Below are 18,971 nucleotides of genomic sequence, written 5' to 3' on the forward strand. Positions count from 1 at the left end.
TCTAATGTTAGATATGTGTCATCAAAAGTAACGTGCACAGTACAGAATAGTCCTCAAAATAGAAATCTGCAGTCTCTGTGAAGATAATGCGTGCATGTGTATTATAGAATAATACATATATAATACTTGTATTACAATGTAATGTTGTTTCATGCACACCGATTCATGTTGTGTGCGTTAAGTCATCCTCTTGACTTGTTTTAGGGAAATCCTGGACCTGCTGGTCCTGCCGGCCCCTCTGGAAAAGATGGACCCAAGGGTGTGAGGGGTGACGGTGGACCCCCAGGCAGACAGGGTGACGCTGGGCTCCGTGGTCCAGCTGGGGCTTCTGGAGAGAAGGGAGATGCTGGAGAGGATGGTCCCCCTGTGAGTTTGTCATACTTTTAATCATACTCCTCCATGTAGCACTCAAGACTCTTCTGGGCTTTTAGATAATCTTTAACTTCTTGACCTTGTAGCGCTTGAAATGCCACTCGAATCCCTCCAGCAATCACATATGTAGCCACTCTAACTCTTCTCTCCAGACTGCACATCTCCTTGAACACTGTCAAGGTGAACACAGGTGTCCATTATATAAGGAAAGGGTTAAATGTGTTTGTTTTAGACATTTCTGTAGATATTTTACGTAGCTCAGCACCAAAAAAGCCAATTTTACCAGTAATGGACAGCAGCAAAGCACACTCTCCATTCATACACAGGGCTGTCAGTGTACATCACTGACTGCAATAGCAGACCAAGACATATGACAGCACAGGGCAGTATAAGCCCAGTGACAGACTAATATGAGGACCCCAGGCTTTCACCTTGCACACACACACACTCACATACACCTAATAATCCTATCGCCATGTCAAGATAATGACAGATCACAGATGACCGCAGTCTCAAGCATGAAGATAGTGGCTGTGTGTCGACATTTGTTCCATCTATAGATTACATATGAAATCTCGAACGCATCATAGTCCAGCTGACGATCAGGTCTCGGCTGTCACTGAGAGTTTACTGTCAGCGTGCACCGTGGGACATGAAGGCTGTGGTGGGGCGAAGATAAGCAATAAGGCAATGGAGAGATGGATTTTGATCTGAGCTGCTGAATTGTAGTTTAATTTACGTGTTTTTACTTAACTTTTTCTTTTCTTTTTGGGTAACACTTCTAAATAACCATATATTGCTAGTTTATTAGACTTTAGTTCATAATTATTGAATTAGTTAAACAGTCCAACAGAGAGAACTACACTTTTTTTCTCAGAATTGGCATGAAAAACATGTAATTAAAGATTATTTTAAATACTGTGTTAGAATAAAACAAAAGAAAATCATAATTCCATGATTTGACTGCTGATGCATTTTCCACACGGTAAATCTTTTCTCTCCTCTCTCAGGGTCCCCTCGGCCCTTCAGGCCCTCAGGGTTTGGCTGGTCAGCGCGGTACCGTTGGTTTGCCCGGACAGCGTGGTGAGCGAGGTTTCCCTGGTCTGCCTGGACCTTCTGTAAGTAACACACTGTTTGCTTTATCAAGTCAGTTCATTCAGTGTCTTAGGGCTGCAATTTATTTCCAATATTGTTTAACATTTCCTTTTTTCCCCACAATTAATTGATTATTTTTTTCAGTGTATAAATGTCAGAAAATATTGAGTCATGCCTGAAAAAGAAATTCACAAAGCCCAGGGTGGCAGCTTCAAATTGCTGATAGAATATTAAAGCAATTGTTCTCAAATCGATTAATTACTTAAAATAATTAGTCATTTCCAAGTTCAGCTACTTAACTGTGTGTGTTCGATGTTTATCTTTCACGTGTTATGTTATTAGAAGTTAAAATTATGCAATTGAAGGAAAGAAAAAGTGTCCATTTGCTTGTCTAATAGATGGCAGATGACTTGATACTGAAAACAATCATTGGTTGCAGCCCAACAAAATAATATAAAATACTAAAAAGAGAAAAGAAGTCAGTCTTCCCAGTTGAGAGACTAGAACTCACAGATATTTGGCTTTTTTGCTTCATGAAACAACCTATGATCGAAGTAGTTTCTGATTACGTGTCCATCAGTCTGCACTAGAGCAGAGTACCATGATTCCCACCGCAATGTTGTGAGTTTTGTCCAACGTGAGGTGTTTCTCTTTCATTGCTGCAAGTGACATACTGCCAAGTGCTCACCTTAGATAGAAAAACAGTCTGTTCAGTAAATATATACTTAGGGATCCTTTCTAAGAGCACAATGCCTCTTGCTTTGCCACTGAGAACAAGAGAAAGAAGACACAGACAGACTCTGGACAGTCTGCTGTGGCCTAATTGGATCACAGTCACATCGCGTCTCTCATGAGAACAACCAGGACTTTTCTCCTGATGAACTGATTGATGTGCAGTATGACATGTGACGAGAAGGCTCCCTTGCTTACATCTCACATTATTTGATATGGGACATGAGAGACGTCCCCAGCTTACAGCCCCTTAGTGGTGCATGTCCTTTGCATCAATTATTTATCAGGGCGCATGAAAGCGATGCCAAAAAGGAAGCGGTGATGCCAAAACGCAGCCAGAAATGTTTCAAGCCGAGAATATGCTTTTAATAGTGAGTGAACTGCAGATACAGTTTATGAGACGTTGTGTATTTTGAGCCTGTACTAATACCTGGATTTCTGGCTATGTTCTTTATCTTTACATTTTATAATAGACATCAATTCAGTTATCAAAAAGTGTGACAATAAATTGGTCTGGCAATCAGTTTCCAGGTCGCTAATTGTCAACTGGCTTGGAAATGTTAGGATTTAAAGTGGGCTTCATAAGATATCAACACAAACCTTTATCCCGAGAACACTAACGTTAGAAATAGTCACACTATCACTCACATCGGGTGATATAATGCACCTGATAAAAACATACTTCTCATCGAAATATATTAAAATACAACAATACAAGGCAAGTTAAAGTACAGAACTTCTCATGAAACGAGAAACAGATATCACAGGGAGACCCTGAAAAAAGACTGAAAATCCGGTGAAAAATTAGGGAATCGTCAATAAAAAAGTATTTAAAATATAAATAAAGGAGCTATGAACCTGTTATTCGGTCCACATGTTCCTGGGACATGAGCGTCTTGTTCTGTGAAGGAAAAGTCTGCCTTCAATGTTAAAACCCATCCAGGATGTTTTTACTCTCTATCAGTTAACGTCAGGTGAAAATCCCCCGAACACGTGCCTGTTGGAAAAAACAGAGATTGGAGCAGAGAGACACGCCCACCTTCAATAACGTCTGTGAGCAGCATGAAGCTACAGAAGGACCCACACAACTCGGACAAAAACAACACAATGAAAATTCACGTAACAACAGTCGCTCGTGCGAAAATCACCCGACGTTAGTGTTCGAGTGTTAAAATATCCGACTGGACAAACACACCCGTCCCAGTGCTGTGATTTGACTCCGCCTCCAATTTGACCAAAATAACTTTCTAAATAAATGAGGAGATTAATAGCCCGAGTAGTTGTATTTTAACAAAAATACATTAATTGCATTTTATACATTCATAGAGCATCATATTGGTTTGTACGTGTGTGGTGTAAATGTGGTTTGGAGTCAGCTGTATATCTCTTTATTGATGATCTTGAAAATATTTACTAAAACCAGTCTCTAAATCAGTTTATGGAGACAAAAAGGCCAAACAGTTGCAAAACCATGCTGCATTTCAATGTCTGAAACGTGTTGTTCACTTGGTTTAGTTTCTGGTCTCATTGGTTGTTTTCAGTTTGAAAAACAACCAGGCTTCTGATTCAGATTCAGATTCCAAATGTGCATCATAATCTGAGCTTTTAAGATGTAAACTACATCTGAGTTGATGCAAATTGAATTGTTGTCATTGTGGAGGGAAAAATCGCAGGAATGGATTTAAAACATCACATTTTAAAGCTGTCCTGTTCAAATATTGTTAATAATTTAGCAGACCTTTACAATAGTCACCGCTGATTTTATAGAATACAACCAAACAAAATGTGTAAATGAAAGTGTCCTGACTTCCATCTGAGGACTTAACACATATTTGATTTAGACTTCAAGACTGTTTTTAGTGTGATATATCATTGTGACGTGATGGTGATATATCCTCAGGTGATCATCCCGGTGTTTCAAAGAACAGAGAGTCACTGAACATATATAAAGACAGAAGTGTGAGAAAAGTACCAGTGGAAGAAGTTATGTAACAAGGTAATGAGTCCTCGTCTCGTCTCTCCTTTAAAGGGTGAGCCCGGAAAGCAGGGAGCTCCTGGTGGCAGTGGAGACCGCGGACCTCCTGGACCCGTTGGACCACCTGGACTCACTGGACCTTCAGGAGAGCCTGGCAGAGAGGTGAGACATTAATCAACACAAAGCATGCGTGTGTTTGGATTCATGTCCGCCCCGTTGTATTTAGTCTATTCATGTCGCAGGACTGGAGGCCAAGTCTATTCAAATGAACTGCTATTTGCATCACATATACATTTGTATTGTGCATACTCTGCATCATCAATGTGTTTTGTTGGGGCAGGGTTCATTATGCAGCTGATCAGTATTCAATAGGACATCTGGAGTTGTGGAGATGGAAGCTATTAACAATTATTACTCTCCTGTGTCAGGGCAACGCTGGATCTGATGGAGCTCCTGGTAGAGATGGTACTGTTGGAGTCAAGGTGAGAAACCTCTGTGTTGTAGGATCCTGTACCTGTACCGTGTTGTCAGTTTTCAAATATGCTATTACCAACACTCAGGGTTTGAGATATGCTTTTGTTCATGTTACAAAGTGGGTTTCATTACTGACAGGAATAGATTTACCCCCCACTTAGCTGACACCATCTAATTCAAATCACGTAAATGTATTCGTGTTCATCTATTGTAATCACGACTTCCTAGGCAGTGCACACTTAACAGACATGACAGCTATTTTCATTACTTACAACTAAGCCAAAGGAAACTCTAAACAAATTATGTTGATGTTGGACACGTACTTTTAGCAGGGCAGACATTTGTTACTACATGTCATCATGTTTATCTGAAACTTCCTTTTAAAACATGTGACTTACTCTTGCAAAAACCTTTTCATTCAAACACCCGATCACAATCTTAATACTCTCAGGATATATGTGCACAGAGGAAATGAACTCCACAATATTATTATGGTAATTGATCTGATTATTTGATGCTATTTAGTAGTAGTATTGTCTTAACCTTATCAAATACAGCTGATTCATGTCTAAAGGAAGACATGAATCATCTGTGCAGTGTGTGCTGCTGCAGCTTTTCTCACATGAGCTTTCTGCTGCAGGGTGAACGCGGTAACACTGGTCCTCTTGGTGCTCCCGGTGCTCCAGGCGCTCCTGGTGTTACCGGCCCAGTTGGACCCACCGGCAAACAGGGAAACCGAGGAGAGTCTGTGAGTAGTGACTCCCAACACTAGTGATATTGTCTTTAACATTGTCTTTACACACACAAAAAAAACAGTGACTGTAGCGGCAAACTTGTCTCCTTCCTCAAATCGTTTTACCACTACTGTCACAGTCCGTTTATGGGCAATGAGCTTGATGCGTATTGAGTCTTCAGAAGCAATTACTCAGCTTCAAAAAGTTGACTTAAGGTTACAAGAGTCATTTAATGCTTAACTTGGCTCAATGGTCAAAAAACTGTCTCGCTCCACTGACTGATAACCTCAACTGAGTGAAATAGGTTATGACATTATGAGATTATTACGTCAGCCACGTAATTAAAGGAGCATTTCAAGACATTTTTATACATCACTAAAACACATCTTAATACAGTCTATTATGGCTCTTACGGTGATGTTGTCTGTCTTTAAGTGTAATGTTTGTTTCTGTTACCTGGAGAGCAGCATCATTTATGAAAGGTGCACCGTTTACTGCTAGACATCTGCAAGTGGTTCAGAGAAGGACCTGAGGTCGACATTTTCTTTTTCCTTTTTACGTCATCTATTAAATGTATTTTCCAGATTGCACACAGTTCTTAAATACAGATGCACCAATGAAGTGATATTTCTGATTGCATCATTTCAATACAATACATGTTAATATATACACCAAAGTTATAGTATTTCTTCCTCGACAAAAAAAATAAATGATAGGTAACAATCCACAAATGTTTATATCAATGTTAACACATGTTAATGTTAACAAATAATATGAGAGTAAATGGGATCTGTCTGATCAACGCAGTGTTCGAGTAATTCATGTTTGAACTCTAGCAACATGTCATTCTTTTGTTTTTCTTTCGCAGGGTGCACAAGGACCTTCTGGACCTTCAGGACCTGCTGGAGCCAGAGGAATGCCTGTATGTCTCTTCCTCAACATGTTTTCACTTTAGTGTGAAATGGAGCCTTTAATGTACTTTCTAGGCAAATATTAAATTATAATGGCTTTTCATGCAATATAAAATCAAACATTTTCCAAGATAATTACTAGTTTTAATAGAGTTAAAGATGATGAGTGAGAATAGAAATATTCAGCTATTGTCAACTGTTTTTTTAGGGACCCCAAGGACCCCGCGGTGACAAGGGAGAGGGTGGAGACTCTGGCGAGAGAGGACAGAAGGGACACAGAGGCTTCACTGGTCTGCAGGGTCTCCCCGGACCTCCGGTAAGCATTCATTATAATCAGTGGAAATTGTTATTAAGAATGATTGTTATAAATCATTCTTGGTGGTGTCGTTCTTCATGGACTTTGAATGCTGCAGAAACGCTGATGTATGAATGTCATCTTTATCTTAAAAGGGTCAATCTGGAGACCAGGGTGCTACTGGACCCGCTGGACCTTCTGGACAAAGAGTGAGTAATAAAGCTGCCAAAATACTGGGAATATTACTTGAATTCAAAGACTAATGACGTACATTTCTTCACATGCAGTGTCTTTAGTGTTTAACATCAACATATCTGCACGTGTGTGTAGGGACCACCTGGACCCGTCGGCCCCAGTGGAAAGGATGGTGGAAACGGCATGCCAGGACCCATTGGACCCCCCGGACCCCGTGGTCGCAGTGGAGAGAACGGTCCCTCTGTGAGTATCCCACGAGAACTGTTACATTTATCGAACTCTGAAATTGTGTCGTGCATATTGGGCACGATATGTTACACATTATCACTGTATGTTCACTTTATGTTAGACAGAAGAGAAACGTACTTTCAGTCTTTTGACAATAGAGCTAACTTTGACTTTGTGACCATTTATCCAGGAATTCAGAATTTCTTCAGAATTGGAAAATATTTTGCTTTCGGAAATAGCAAAATACAAATATGATCTAAATGAATAAGGAACAATAATGTGACATTTGTGAGCACGAAATGAGACTCCAAAAGTTGAGTAATGACTAGACGAAAAAAAATATGTTACGTTGTGCCAAATTTAACCCTTCCATTCTTCTCAGGGTCCCGCCGGAAACCCCGGACCCCCCGGTCTCCCTGGTCCCCCTGGCCCCGGCATTGATATGTCTGCCTTTGCTGGTCTGGGTCAGATTGAAAAGTCCCCTGATCCTCTCAGGTACATGAGGGCCGACCAAGCTGCCTCAGGAAACCTCCGTCAGCACGATGCTGAGGTCGACGCCACGCTCAAATCTCTCAACAACCAGATTGAGAACATCCGCAGCCCGGAGGGATCCAGGAAGAACCCGGCTCGCACCTGCAGAGACCTGAAGCTCTGCCATCCTGACTGGAAGAGCGGTGAGTGACAGCGAGAGAAATTGGTCAAATTGGGTTGAGATGATGAGTGACATTTCACGTTGGCAGCTTAAGTTTTGTACAGTGGAAGTTTAGGTTGAATATTGCCAGTATAGTCTGGTCTGCAGCTTCGATGGCCAGGCTGGCCCATGTGATGATACTTTAACTATTGGCATCAGAGATTGAAAAATAAAAACCAGATGAGCATTGTCCGGTCCTCCCCCGTCTTGTAGTGTTCGGGTGTGGCTAATTCAGACTCTGTTCATGATAACATTATGCAAAAGGTTTCAACAAATACCAGTTTTTCTTGCAGCCAAAGACAGGTAGATAATGGGAAGCTTATGTGTTTTTCTTTTTTTTTTCCTGTAGGAGACTACTGGATTGATCCCAATCAGGGCTGCAGCATCGATGCAATCAAGGTCTTCTGCAACATGGAGACGGGAGAGTCCTGCGTCAAATCCAAGCCTGACAGCATCCCTCGTAAGAACTGGTGGTCCAGCAAGAGCAAGGACCGCAAACATGTCTGGTTCGGAGAGACAATGAACGGAGGCTTCCACGTAAGTGGCAGCATGTTTTGTTCTTTTAAACCTCTCTACACATAAATTGAGCAGAAACATGCTCTATTATTAATGAAGTGATACAAATGTGTTGATGAAATGTGGTTTAAGTCTTTTTCATATGAATAAATCATCAACACAATTCTTACTGGTCTTGAGGAGCAGTTCAAATAATCGATCAACTTGCCACAGCCGTAGTAACAGAAGCGTTAACTGTTATTTAACACTTCCTTTTCCTTACCTGCGGCCCAATTGCAGTTCAGCTATGGCGATGACAGCCTGGCAGTCAACACTGCTGCCATTCAGATGACTTTCCTGAGACTGCTGTCCACCGAGGCTTCTCAAAACCTCACTTACTACTGTAAGAACAGCGTGGCCTACATGGACGCCTCAACGGGCAACCTGAAGAAGGCCGTTCTGCTGCAGGGCTCCAACGACGTGGAGATCAGAGCCGAGGGCAACAGTCGCTTTACTTACAGCGTGATGGAGGACGGCTGCACGGTGAGACTGGACAGATGAAGCACAAATGAACAGTACAAGCAATATTTTATGTAAATATACATGCATGTACTGAATCGGATCATGATATAAGGAGAACTCCAAAGATGGATATTTAAAATTGGTCAGGATTTATTTTCCCTCTATGACAGGCATTCAGCACATTATGCAATCATACTGTCTGCAATTTGGGAAAAGGACTTTTAACAGGTCATTTAACAGCCAATGTGATTTTTCCCTCTGCACAGAAACACACGGGACAGTGGGGCAAGACAGTGATGGAGTACAGATCGCAGAAGACCTCTCGTCTGCCCATTGTAGACATTGCCCCCATGGATATTGGAGGAACAGACCAGGAGTTCGGAGTTGAAGTCGGGGCCGTCTGCTTCTTGTAAAGAACGAGCGATTGAAAAAAGAAGAGAGAGAAAAAAAGTGGGAATTTGAAAGAAATTAAATGAAAGAGGAGCACACTTCAATTAAAGAAGGAGAGAAAAAGAAAAATCAAGACACTTTTTTAAAACGGGACCTTTTTTTCTAAGTAAAAAGTGCTTTTTCCAAGTCGAACTCCGTAGGATATCTGCACTGAATGGCACCAGCAACTGTCATCTGTGATTCATTCAGCATTGTCACCCCCTCCTCGCCCCCCCCCCCCTCTATTATGGACACCCAGCCCTCCCACAAAAGCCCCCACTTCACCCTGGGTGTACAGCAACCCTCAACCACCACCTGCCCCACCTCATGAACAAGATGGAGGAAGTATGAGGAGAGTACGGGAACATACCAGGGAACTAGAGAGAGAGAAATGTGTTGGTGTTATTTATTTATTGTTTAGGTTTGGGTCCCAGGTGTGGTAGGACTGAGTTTGTTGCTAAGTAATAAAAAGCCCACTTACAAATATTTAAAATAAAGAAACCATATCCACCAACTTCCTCTCCTACTTCCTCCTCTTTTCTAATCACCCCATCACCCCTGTACCATATCCACTAAAGCACACATATCTCTTTGAAACCAAAAATCTAGCTACAAAGAAAGTGCAGTTGTTCCTATTTCTACCACCACAGTGTGTATCAAAAAGTTACTGTGTATTATAATAAAAGTCAATGGTGCTATTCTTGTAAAACAGTCTGTATTTTTTAAGCGACCAGATACTGATATGTACTGACTTGTATATATGTATATATACAGTATGTATATGTGTGTATACATATATACAATTTCTCAGAGAGAGCAGCTTCCATTTGGATTTTGGACTTCATGATGATAAATGTCCCTGCCTCGCCCCACCCGCCTGCTTCAACTCTTATATGTAGACAAACATGACGTTTGACAATCAAGGCACGTCCAATTTGGAGTTAATATTCTTTTTTGTTTAGTTTTGATATTTTGAAGCTACCTCACACACAAAAAAAAAAAAACATTTCAAATCAGACTGAGGCGTTCTCCCCCTGAATACGAACCCCCTGGTCATAGCTGCACCCCAATTTGTTGTGACTTTGACCCCCGTCCCTCTCTACTTCCTCCCATCAGTCCCCTCACACAGGGAGTGCCCTCTGCCTCGGCATACACACACACACACACACACACAGACACACGGTTCAAGAGATTCAGGGTGTTTGACATTGTTGCTCTAGTTCTAGCGCCAGAGCAGAGGGCTCGTTTGTGTGAGGTTGTGTATATTTCGTATTATTAATAATAGCATTATTATTAATAATAATAGCATTATTATATTATTATTATGATCATGACTTGTTTTTGTTACGTTTTAATTAATGTAAATTGGAAATAAAAGACAAAACCAAGAAACAGGCTGAAGTTGCTTTTCATTTGTATCCTGTTTTGTTCTCCCTAATCTGGGGTAGTACTTTGGTTTTGACTCTTCCCCGAGGAAAACTAAGCCACACCTAAACATTTCACTGTGTCCTGCTGCCACTGTGTGTTTTTGTGGTGGTGTTCAGATTCATTTCTAGGGGGAGAAACACCTTAGATTTCAACAAAAGGCAGTGGGGGGGGATGAATAAATGCGGGTGCCATTTCGTTTTTGTTGATGAAAATGTGTGGAAACCAAAAACAGAAAAGAGGTGGCAGGTGGCACAATTTTCCATGATGTACTTTTCATATATATATATCAAATAGTGTTTCTATGATTTCCTTCAGTTGTGATGCATGGTAGAAATAGGAAACATTGCCAAACAGTTAATTCTGTGAATTCATGTCTTCCTGTTCTTCTCATAAATCTCTTTATCTTCTTGCCTTTTTTCAACCTGCAGTAGCAATAAAAGGTAGACGCATTCTTTTGAACAAAGTTGAGCAACGTTTCTTTTATTTTTATATACTTGTTTGTTTTTCTTTTCTTAAAATCAATTGTTGATACATCACTTATTATTCAATGAAAGTTGTTTTCGTTGTTTGAATCATTATTGGCAAACAAACAGGAGTAAAAAAGAATCACTTTGACAGAAATACATCACCAATAAAAAAAAACTTACAGAAAAGAAAACTTCACAGAGGGCATGCTTGGTTCTTGAGCTTCGGGTCATCTGCATTGATTCGCCTTATTAAGCTGAAGTTGGTTTAAGACTGTGATTAGAGATGCATTTGGGGAACTGAACTCTGACACATCAACAGGAGACGTAGGATTTGTGACAGACAGGTAACATTCACAGGAGTTTGTAAAGATACACCATAGTGCTTCACAGTCTGTCAGTTTATGCACAGACAGCACAAATATCAAACTTCTTATTCTAATCTTTCAGTCTGTGGTCTACCCAAGACTGGATTTGAATTAAGATGGACCAGTTATCATAACAACATCCATATCGTCAACTCAAAGTTTACTGATTCTAGCTCTAATTCACAGTATTTCTTCATGATGAACAACAACACAAACTTCCACATTTAGCACATTACAGTACACAGAAAGTTGTCTTATTCTAGGTTTTGCCTCAGCTCTTACCGTTTTTCCAACTCAATTGTTCAATTAAATGGTGCACAGTAATGTTTTATTACATCTATGAACACTTAGAAGGTCATAATTGTACACTTTAATCTGTAACAGATTAAAAGATACATGAATAAGAGCCAGTGAGGCTGCATTTAGGCACAGTGGTGTTTTGAGCTAACTGCCAGCATGCTAACATGCTCACAATGACAATAGACTGATGTTTAGCAGGTATAATGTTCACCATGATCGTTAACCTCACTGCCGTTTCCCACCTTAGTGTACGAGTAAGCATGCTAACATATGCTAGCACAAAACACAAAGTAGCCTACAGTTGAGGGGATGGGAGTGTTATTGTTCACAAAGTCCAAAGTATTGGACAAATACACATTTTAACCTGATGATAGTGCTACAAAATTTGGGGAACAACAAAGTTAATATCCACAACAAATGTTACCATAATCCATACAATAATGGTTGACTAACAGACTGAAATTGTCATTCTTGGAGCCACGCTGCTAGCATGGCTAAGACGTTCCCAACCTATTTGACCCTGAAACAAACAATGGCAGCTTCAGACCCCCTACAGTCTGTTACAATATCTGCTCCTCCAAGGAGCGATTTGGCACCGCAGCTGGAGCGATCCTATTGTCTTTTTTCCTTTCTTTTGTATGCTTTGAATATTATAGAAAATAAAGTATAGAAGTGTCTAAGGTTATCTAATCGTTCTTTTTTTCTTTAATATCGGGTCAATAATCTCATGCACCTTCACGTTGAATTCACAAGGTCTTGTTGGCGACCACTGTTCTAAACACCCATTAGATGTTGCTGGCTTTAGAAAAGCATTTTAGTTTCCATGTGTACCAGCAAATACATTAACCACACAATACACCATCCCCTCAGAGAATATTGGTCCACGTTTTGCCACAATAACTATGAACTAAAGTGAAAGTAAAACAAGATGAGCGTTAATCCAGTAAGGTTGAGTTCTATTATAAGTGCATGTTCAGTAGAAACGTCAGACATGGTATTAATCTTAATATTGCATGCGTTAAATGTACTAACTGAGAAAATGATTCTATTCATTATCAAAGCGTTTTGCTTATTTTTAGAGTGGCTTGAAAAAAAAAAACAATTATGATGAAGCCTAAACTATAAATGGGAGACAGAACAATTTGTATACAGCAATCAGTGCAGAGAAGACGGAAAAGCAGGACTCCAGAGATTAATTAAAGCTAAACTAACAGCTTCTCTCAGGAAACATGGCTGCACTAATGTAATTTATGACAATGATCCATTTCTAAATATGGCTGGGATTAATTTATACCAATCAGTGGACAAGCTGTGTGTGCACTTGGCCACCCAGATATTTTAGAACTGATTGCTGCAGCTTGTAGACAAGGAGTTCACCTCCAGCTCTCAGGCTTCGTCACAGTAGATCAGCAGTTCTGCACTGGCACGGAAACCACTGGCTCTGTAGTCTTGTATTGGGATATAGGCTTAAACAGCATCTGTGCAAAAATCAATATTATGCAAGAGAAAATGGCCTGTTACAAGGCACAAAAACTACAAAGCACAATGTACAATGTACAGGCAGTTAGATGGGGACACCCATTTGAGTTTGCTTACTTTTTGACCTGGTACACACTCCAGCTGATTAGTGGCTTTTCAAGTCTTCATTAAGGGTCAGTATGTCAAAGACTCTTAATTAGAGCTTAATGAAAGATAAAAGATCGCAGCATGGGGCATGGTGGGTGAACAAATGAGAAGGAAAGAGAGACCACAGAGGGAGCTAGAAAGTCATAAAGTTCAAATCATTTTCTTTCTTCGTTTCAGCTTCTTCCCTTGGTGGAACGTAAACAAATATATGATTCATTAAATGGAGAAAAATGCAACAGGTACATAACTATTGGGACAAGTGTGGTATGGGGCTCAGTTGTAAGAAATATAAGTAAATATTACAAAGCACAGCTTTAAAAGGTAAGTTTCCTCTGGATCAGCATCTTTTTGTAACTTCACACAGCATTTTGATATTTATCTTCGTTCTTCTTGAAAAATCCGTTTGCCTATCGTTCCCTTTCAGAGTTCAGAAACCAGTGCTCAGAGTGTCTGTCTCCGTGGGGGTCTTGCGTGGGCTGGGCAAACTCTTCAGGTATTCCAAATGCCTGCGGGCCTCGGCTTGGTTCTGCCTCACATAGTACACCACATACACTATGACCATGAAGAACCATACAAACATCGTCACCAGCATTGCTACATCAGTGGTTTTCCTCTGCAGGCTGCAGAAATTCACCCCAGAATCCAACAGTTTGACCAGCGGTTGACCAGCGTTCTCGCCCTGCGACCCCGGGTCCTCCCACCTGCTCCCCTCGCCCACCCCCCTCACAGAGCTCTCACACACGATCCCATTCACCGTCTCCGGCTCCAGGTTCAGAGTCTCCATCAACTCCTGAAGGGCGCAGTCACAGTGCCACGGGTTGTGGAAGAGGCGCGTCTTTGCGCGAGTGGAGCCAAACTCCTCCCTGCTGGCCTGCCTCAGCTGGTTGTGCGAGAGGTCCAGCAGGCGGAGTTCAGGGCCCAGATGCCGCAGGGCCCCGGAGGCCAGCGAGTCAATTCGGTTGTGGGACAAGTACAGATCCCGCAGGTGGACCAGGTCACTGAAGGCACTCTCGGGGATGTTTCGGATGTAGTTGCGTTCCAAGTGGAGGGAGACAGTGTCCGGTGGGATCCCCTCCGGGATCTCCCGCAGCCCTGCGTCTGAACACAGCACCGTGGCCGTGTCCCAGGTGCAGCGGCAGCTGTCGGGGCACTGAGGGGACGCTTGGCCCCACAGAGCTGAGAACAAGAGCGAGACGCGCAGCCATGAATGAAGATCCAGTCCTTTACCTCTCCGTCTTTTTCCACTGACGCTGGTACATCTCTCCTCACACCAGCCTGTGCACATCGCCTCACCATAGCCCCCCGACACACACCAGGTCCCAATCACACACACACTGACTCGCACCGAGAGGATCTGAAAGGTTGAGAGAGAAAAAGGGTCAAATATGAGTCGCTCTGTGTGTGTCTCTTTACAAACACATGCAACCAGAAATGAATACTGACATGAGAGATTATCATGTTGAGGAGAAGGGAGAGGAAAAAAGGTCATTGGGTGAAGAGATAGTCATTGAAATAAGCTTAAGCCGGTTTATCTGAAGAATACGCTCCTGCATGGAGAGATATTGTCATATAAAAAAGGACCAAAACATATAAGAGGAGATTCATTTCAGACCAACAAAACAATCCCTTGTTATCCTCGGCAGTAATGATAGTTGAAGTCATCTAATAGGATTAAAACAATTGAAAATACTCTTGTATTTCTGCATCAAAGGAACATAAATGATCATTATCATCATTATTACCCCTCTGCTGTTTTTTTGTGCGTCTTCAATTCAAAACCAGAGAAAAGCATCACATTGGACTCATCAATACGTGTTCATGTCATTTATCCCTCTATTTATTTTCCTGTGATGCATAGCCACTTAGTCATATCCCATCAGCCTGTGTTGATTCCACGGCTGGAGATACAGCGGACTGTAGGGATTGTGGATAGAAAGGGGCTGGTGGGATCGATAGCCCAAGTATTGCCTGCCACACTATTAATGGCAAGAACATCCATCCTGCCTGTGTCCCACAGTGTCAATAAGTGCAAAAAAAAAAATAATAAGCCAGCAGTGATCTGGGTGTTATCATCTGCTCAGTACTCCTGCAGTGAGGAAGCTAAGGACGACTCTGATCTCTGCATCCCAAAACCTCTGGAGAAAATATTACAGGTGTTATGTTTAAGAGCCGGCATGAATTATCTGACGGCTTCTTTTTTTTTTTTTTTTGATCTACTGTATTTAGTCTAGATAATCCAATCAGGTGGTTCTCGTACATGTTTTGTTTTGTTAAAACAAGTACACAGCCCGATGATTGTTCCTGATCACAATACACTCTTTGAATTTAATTAAAATACAATCCTCTTTAAGGTCAAGCACTTTCTGCTCTCTCCCATGTCTTTATAACAGTATCAAACCCGTCATGTGCTGTTCTCCTGCACAGACAGCACACATACTAACAGTGGCATCGATTGGGTCGATGGAAGTGATTGACTGGCTGTCCATCAACTGTGTCTTATGAGCAGAGGTGAGGATTTAGTTGGCCACTCATTAACCCGCTCGGTTATTAACGTGCTGAAAGCAGCAGCATGCAAATCCACAATTAAGAAAAAAAGATCTGCGGCTACATAATTATGAATGGGAATGAAAAAGATTGAAAGACGGAATATGAACTCCCAAACCAAATAGAAGGCACTGTGGTTACAGCTGATGGGGGCTGTTTCTAATTATTGTAATATTATTGCTTGTAAAGTAAAGGTCATGATTTAAATGTAATTATGCAGAGACTCACTTAGTTCATCTCCAGTATTTCATGATATTAACCTGCATTGACGGCATAACGTTGTCTTTAAACTATTAATAATCTGGGTTGGAAACCGCTGGACTATCGGGAGGAAATGAACCTTAGAAAACAGCTGTTATCGCTTCATGCAAGCAGATAAACCCATCGGTTAATACAACTTTTGTAGCATATCAATTAAGTTTGTTTCAAGAACGATGTTCGTCTCGTCAGGCTGCTGTTAAAAAGTTGATGCAAAAGCGATAAAGCAACGACTACAACCGACTGCATCGACGATATGATCACGGACTGTTCCCCCAGACTTATTTGAATAAGAAACCAATATTTACTGGTTCTATATGCGGGCAAAAATACATTCATGAAAACTTACCTGCGGTTTCTTGTGAAGTTTGAGATCCAGAAAACGGAAAAGGATTTTTTTTTTCTTCTTCTTTTTAGACTCCCTTTACAGTTTTGGGCTAGATTTCCCCAAACAGCAGATTGATCATCTTCTCGCGCTCCTAAATGTGTTTTTTGGGGGGAAAGTGTGTGAAGAGCATCAGTAGTGGGTCCGAGGTTTGTCGCCTGCAGACGGCTTCCTCGTTGCCTCTTGTAACAGAGGGTAGTTATAGCAACAAAGATATGGGGCAAACTCTCTCTCTCTCGCTCTCTCGCGGTGCGTGCGTGTGTGCGTGCGTGTGTTACAAAGACAAACAGGAGGTGTCTCACCACAAGTCTTTCCTCACTATAGACGGCATCAGTCTCCTGGATTTCTGAGAAGACATTACAGTTATACATCCATATGAGATATTAACTGAATTAGGCTAAACATAACCACATTAAAGGGAAGATGCACCCATCTCTTATTTTTCCAGGGTGATGTGGAGGTCACATAGAAAGAGACTTTATCCATCACCACAAAGACTTCCAACACAGATAGGTAAAGGCTCTACCACGCATGGATGAACACAGCTATAGGTTGAAAGGTAACCTTGAGACCCACTCACTCAGAATTAACATACTCACAGTGATGCAAATGACATATATTGTATTTTGACACGTTATTCATGGTGGTTCACTCGCAGGATGCACTGGATGCCCTGGTCTCTCTTTTTTTTATTACAGGCAGGAGGAAATATCTGCCCATGCATGGAAGAGCCCTCGGGGGGGAAAGGACGGGTCTGACAGCCATGATGGTACCTTGTAGTCCTACTCTGCCTCCCCAGCCTGTCCTGCTGCTATCGAATCTTCTCAAAACTATGACATTTCCACTCCGGACAAACATGATAAAAAAAAAAAAGCTGCAAGTATAATTTACAGGTGCATTTCTGAGATTTTTTTTTTGTGGAGAAAAGATGACTGTCCATCTCTTTCCAAACACTCACAAGCAGAATGAACACTGACAGCGCAGATTATGATTTTGAGGAGGAAGAGGAAAAGGTCAGCGGGTAATGAGGAGAACGCTGCAAATATAATTTACGGCTGCATTTCTGTGAATGTTTTGCCCTTGGCGGGTGATTGTCTCCCTGGTTGCCAGAAACATGACACATACACACTCACAAGGTGAGTTTTCAGATACAAAACAAGGCACCAAGGGGTGCGTAGTGAGAACGCACATGATGACAGACAGAAATCTGTATTACACACACTGTTTTCAGGTCCTTGAGCTGAGAGGGAATGACATGATGATGGGATGAGAAGTTCAAACAGCAAGAAAAATGAAAACATTTATATACAGTCTACTTGGTATGTTCACAGAGGGAGCGGTTCGAAAACATGCACAAGCCTAGGAGCTGTTTGTTGATGGCGATGTTAACTCTACTGGAAAACCTGACTTCAGTGAATTGAAACAGTTTGGCATCATCTGTACGGTTTGGCTGTTATGCTCAGGGGGGAAAGTGAATGAACCTTGCACAAATTTCTAAACAGATAGAGAGGCAGAGGAAAGTATATGACAGCATGTGGCAGGAATATATTTCTGCAAGACACAGAGAGCAGGCATGGTTATAATTTGTGTCTATTATCGGTTTCGTGAAAAGCTGTTAGGACAAAAAACACCATCCTGCATGTCTGGTGGCCTGATGGAGTGGGAGAGAGAGATAAAAAAAATAAAATTAAAAGCGGTGGAGCATTTTTTTTTGTAACTAGCCTGTCACTCTCTTGGGATTGAATCCCCTAACAACAGGTCAGGTTGGGGGCAGGTGTTCTGCTGAGGCTCTCAGTAGCCATTTTTCCACAGCAAGGCCAACTGGGACTTGCCAGGGCTGGAGTCGTCTAAAACTGCTTACGACTGACGACCAACACAAGCATTTGGTGTGTTGCTGTGTTGTTAGAAACCACAACGCTGACAGGAAATCATCCCTGCTGACAAAACAAAATATTTAAAATGTTTTGCATTGTATGTCATTTCGACGACAGGAAAGGACTTAATGCTGGCAAGGTTTCCTGTTCTTAGGGGGGAAAGCAGAGCATGGGTTAAAACTAGCAGATCTTTTGAGGAGGCTTTGGATTCGGAAATACAGTCAGCGTATCTTGTGTGCACTACATCATAAATAAGCCTGCAATTGTGCATTCAAGAGTAACGTGTTGGCTGGAAAATGTAAATCAATACATATTATGACACAAGTCCGTTTTTGTCCTCCTTTTCTGTTGCATGTTTCTCTCAAAGTGGTTGCAATTACAACACTGCAGTGAATATACCTTCAGTCTTTTAGTGAGGTGCAAGCTTTGGAAAAGACAATTTTTTTTTTTACCAAAACTAAAGAGATTGCAGAGATAACAATATGAATCATGTGCCTGTAAAAGGCTGTCACAAATGTGTATGGATTGGATTGAGACCTTGGCTCATGTCCAGGACAATGGTGCACAGGGTAATGC

General features: G+C 41.5%; 2 protein-coding genes across 2 annotated transcripts in view; one reads left to right on the forward strand and one right to left on the reverse strand.

The window, feature by feature from the left end:
• The window catches only part of col2a1b (collagen, type II, alpha 1b), a 45,577-nt gene extending 34,333 nt beyond the window's left edge, over positions 1–11,244 (forward strand). The window contains exons 42-54 of the mRNA XM_068595160.1: positions 205–366; positions 1,383–1,490; positions 4,229–4,336; positions 4,603–4,656; positions 5,289–5,396; positions 6,251–6,304; positions 6,502–6,609; positions 6,744–6,797; positions 6,919–7,026; positions 7,394–7,685; positions 8,052–8,239; positions 8,498–8,740; positions 8,986–11,244. Of these exons, the coding sequence (XP_068451261.1) occupies positions 205–366; positions 1,383–1,490; positions 4,229–4,336; positions 4,603–4,656; positions 5,289–5,396; positions 6,251–6,304; positions 6,502–6,609; positions 6,744–6,797; positions 6,919–7,026; positions 7,394–7,685; positions 8,052–8,239; positions 8,498–8,740; positions 8,986–9,132 (1,734 nt within the window). The 3' untranslated portion in view covers positions 9,133–11,244. The remainder of the gene's footprint in view (positions 1–204; positions 367–1,382; positions 1,491–4,228; positions 4,337–4,602; positions 4,657–5,288; positions 5,397–6,250; positions 6,305–6,501; positions 6,610–6,743; positions 6,798–6,918; positions 7,027–7,393; positions 7,686–8,051; positions 8,240–8,497; positions 8,741–8,985) is intronic.
• Positions 11,041–16,740, reverse strand: LOC137796912 (leucine-rich repeat-containing protein 3-like). Its single transcript, XM_068595162.1, has 2 exons — positions 16,486–16,740; positions 11,041–14,688 (listed from the first exon to the last, which is right to left on the reverse strand). The coding sequence occupies exon 2, from the start codon at positions 14,617–14,619 to the stop codon at positions 13,762–13,764; it is 858 nt and encodes a 285-aa protein (XP_068451263.1). The 5' UTR covers positions 14,620–14,688; positions 16,486–16,740; the 3' UTR covers positions 11,041–13,761.
• Positions 16,741–18,971: the final 2,231 nt, after the last annotated feature.

The sequence above is a fragment of the Clinocottus analis genome, unplaced genomic scaffold, assembly GCF_023055335.1.
Source record: "Clinocottus analis isolate CAN_PGR_092001 unplaced genomic scaffold, fCliAna1.0.p SCAF_3, whole genome shotgun sequence".
In the NCBI taxonomy this organism is placed as follows: Eukaryota; Metazoa; Chordata; class Actinopteri; order Perciformes; family Cottidae; genus Clinocottus; species Clinocottus analis.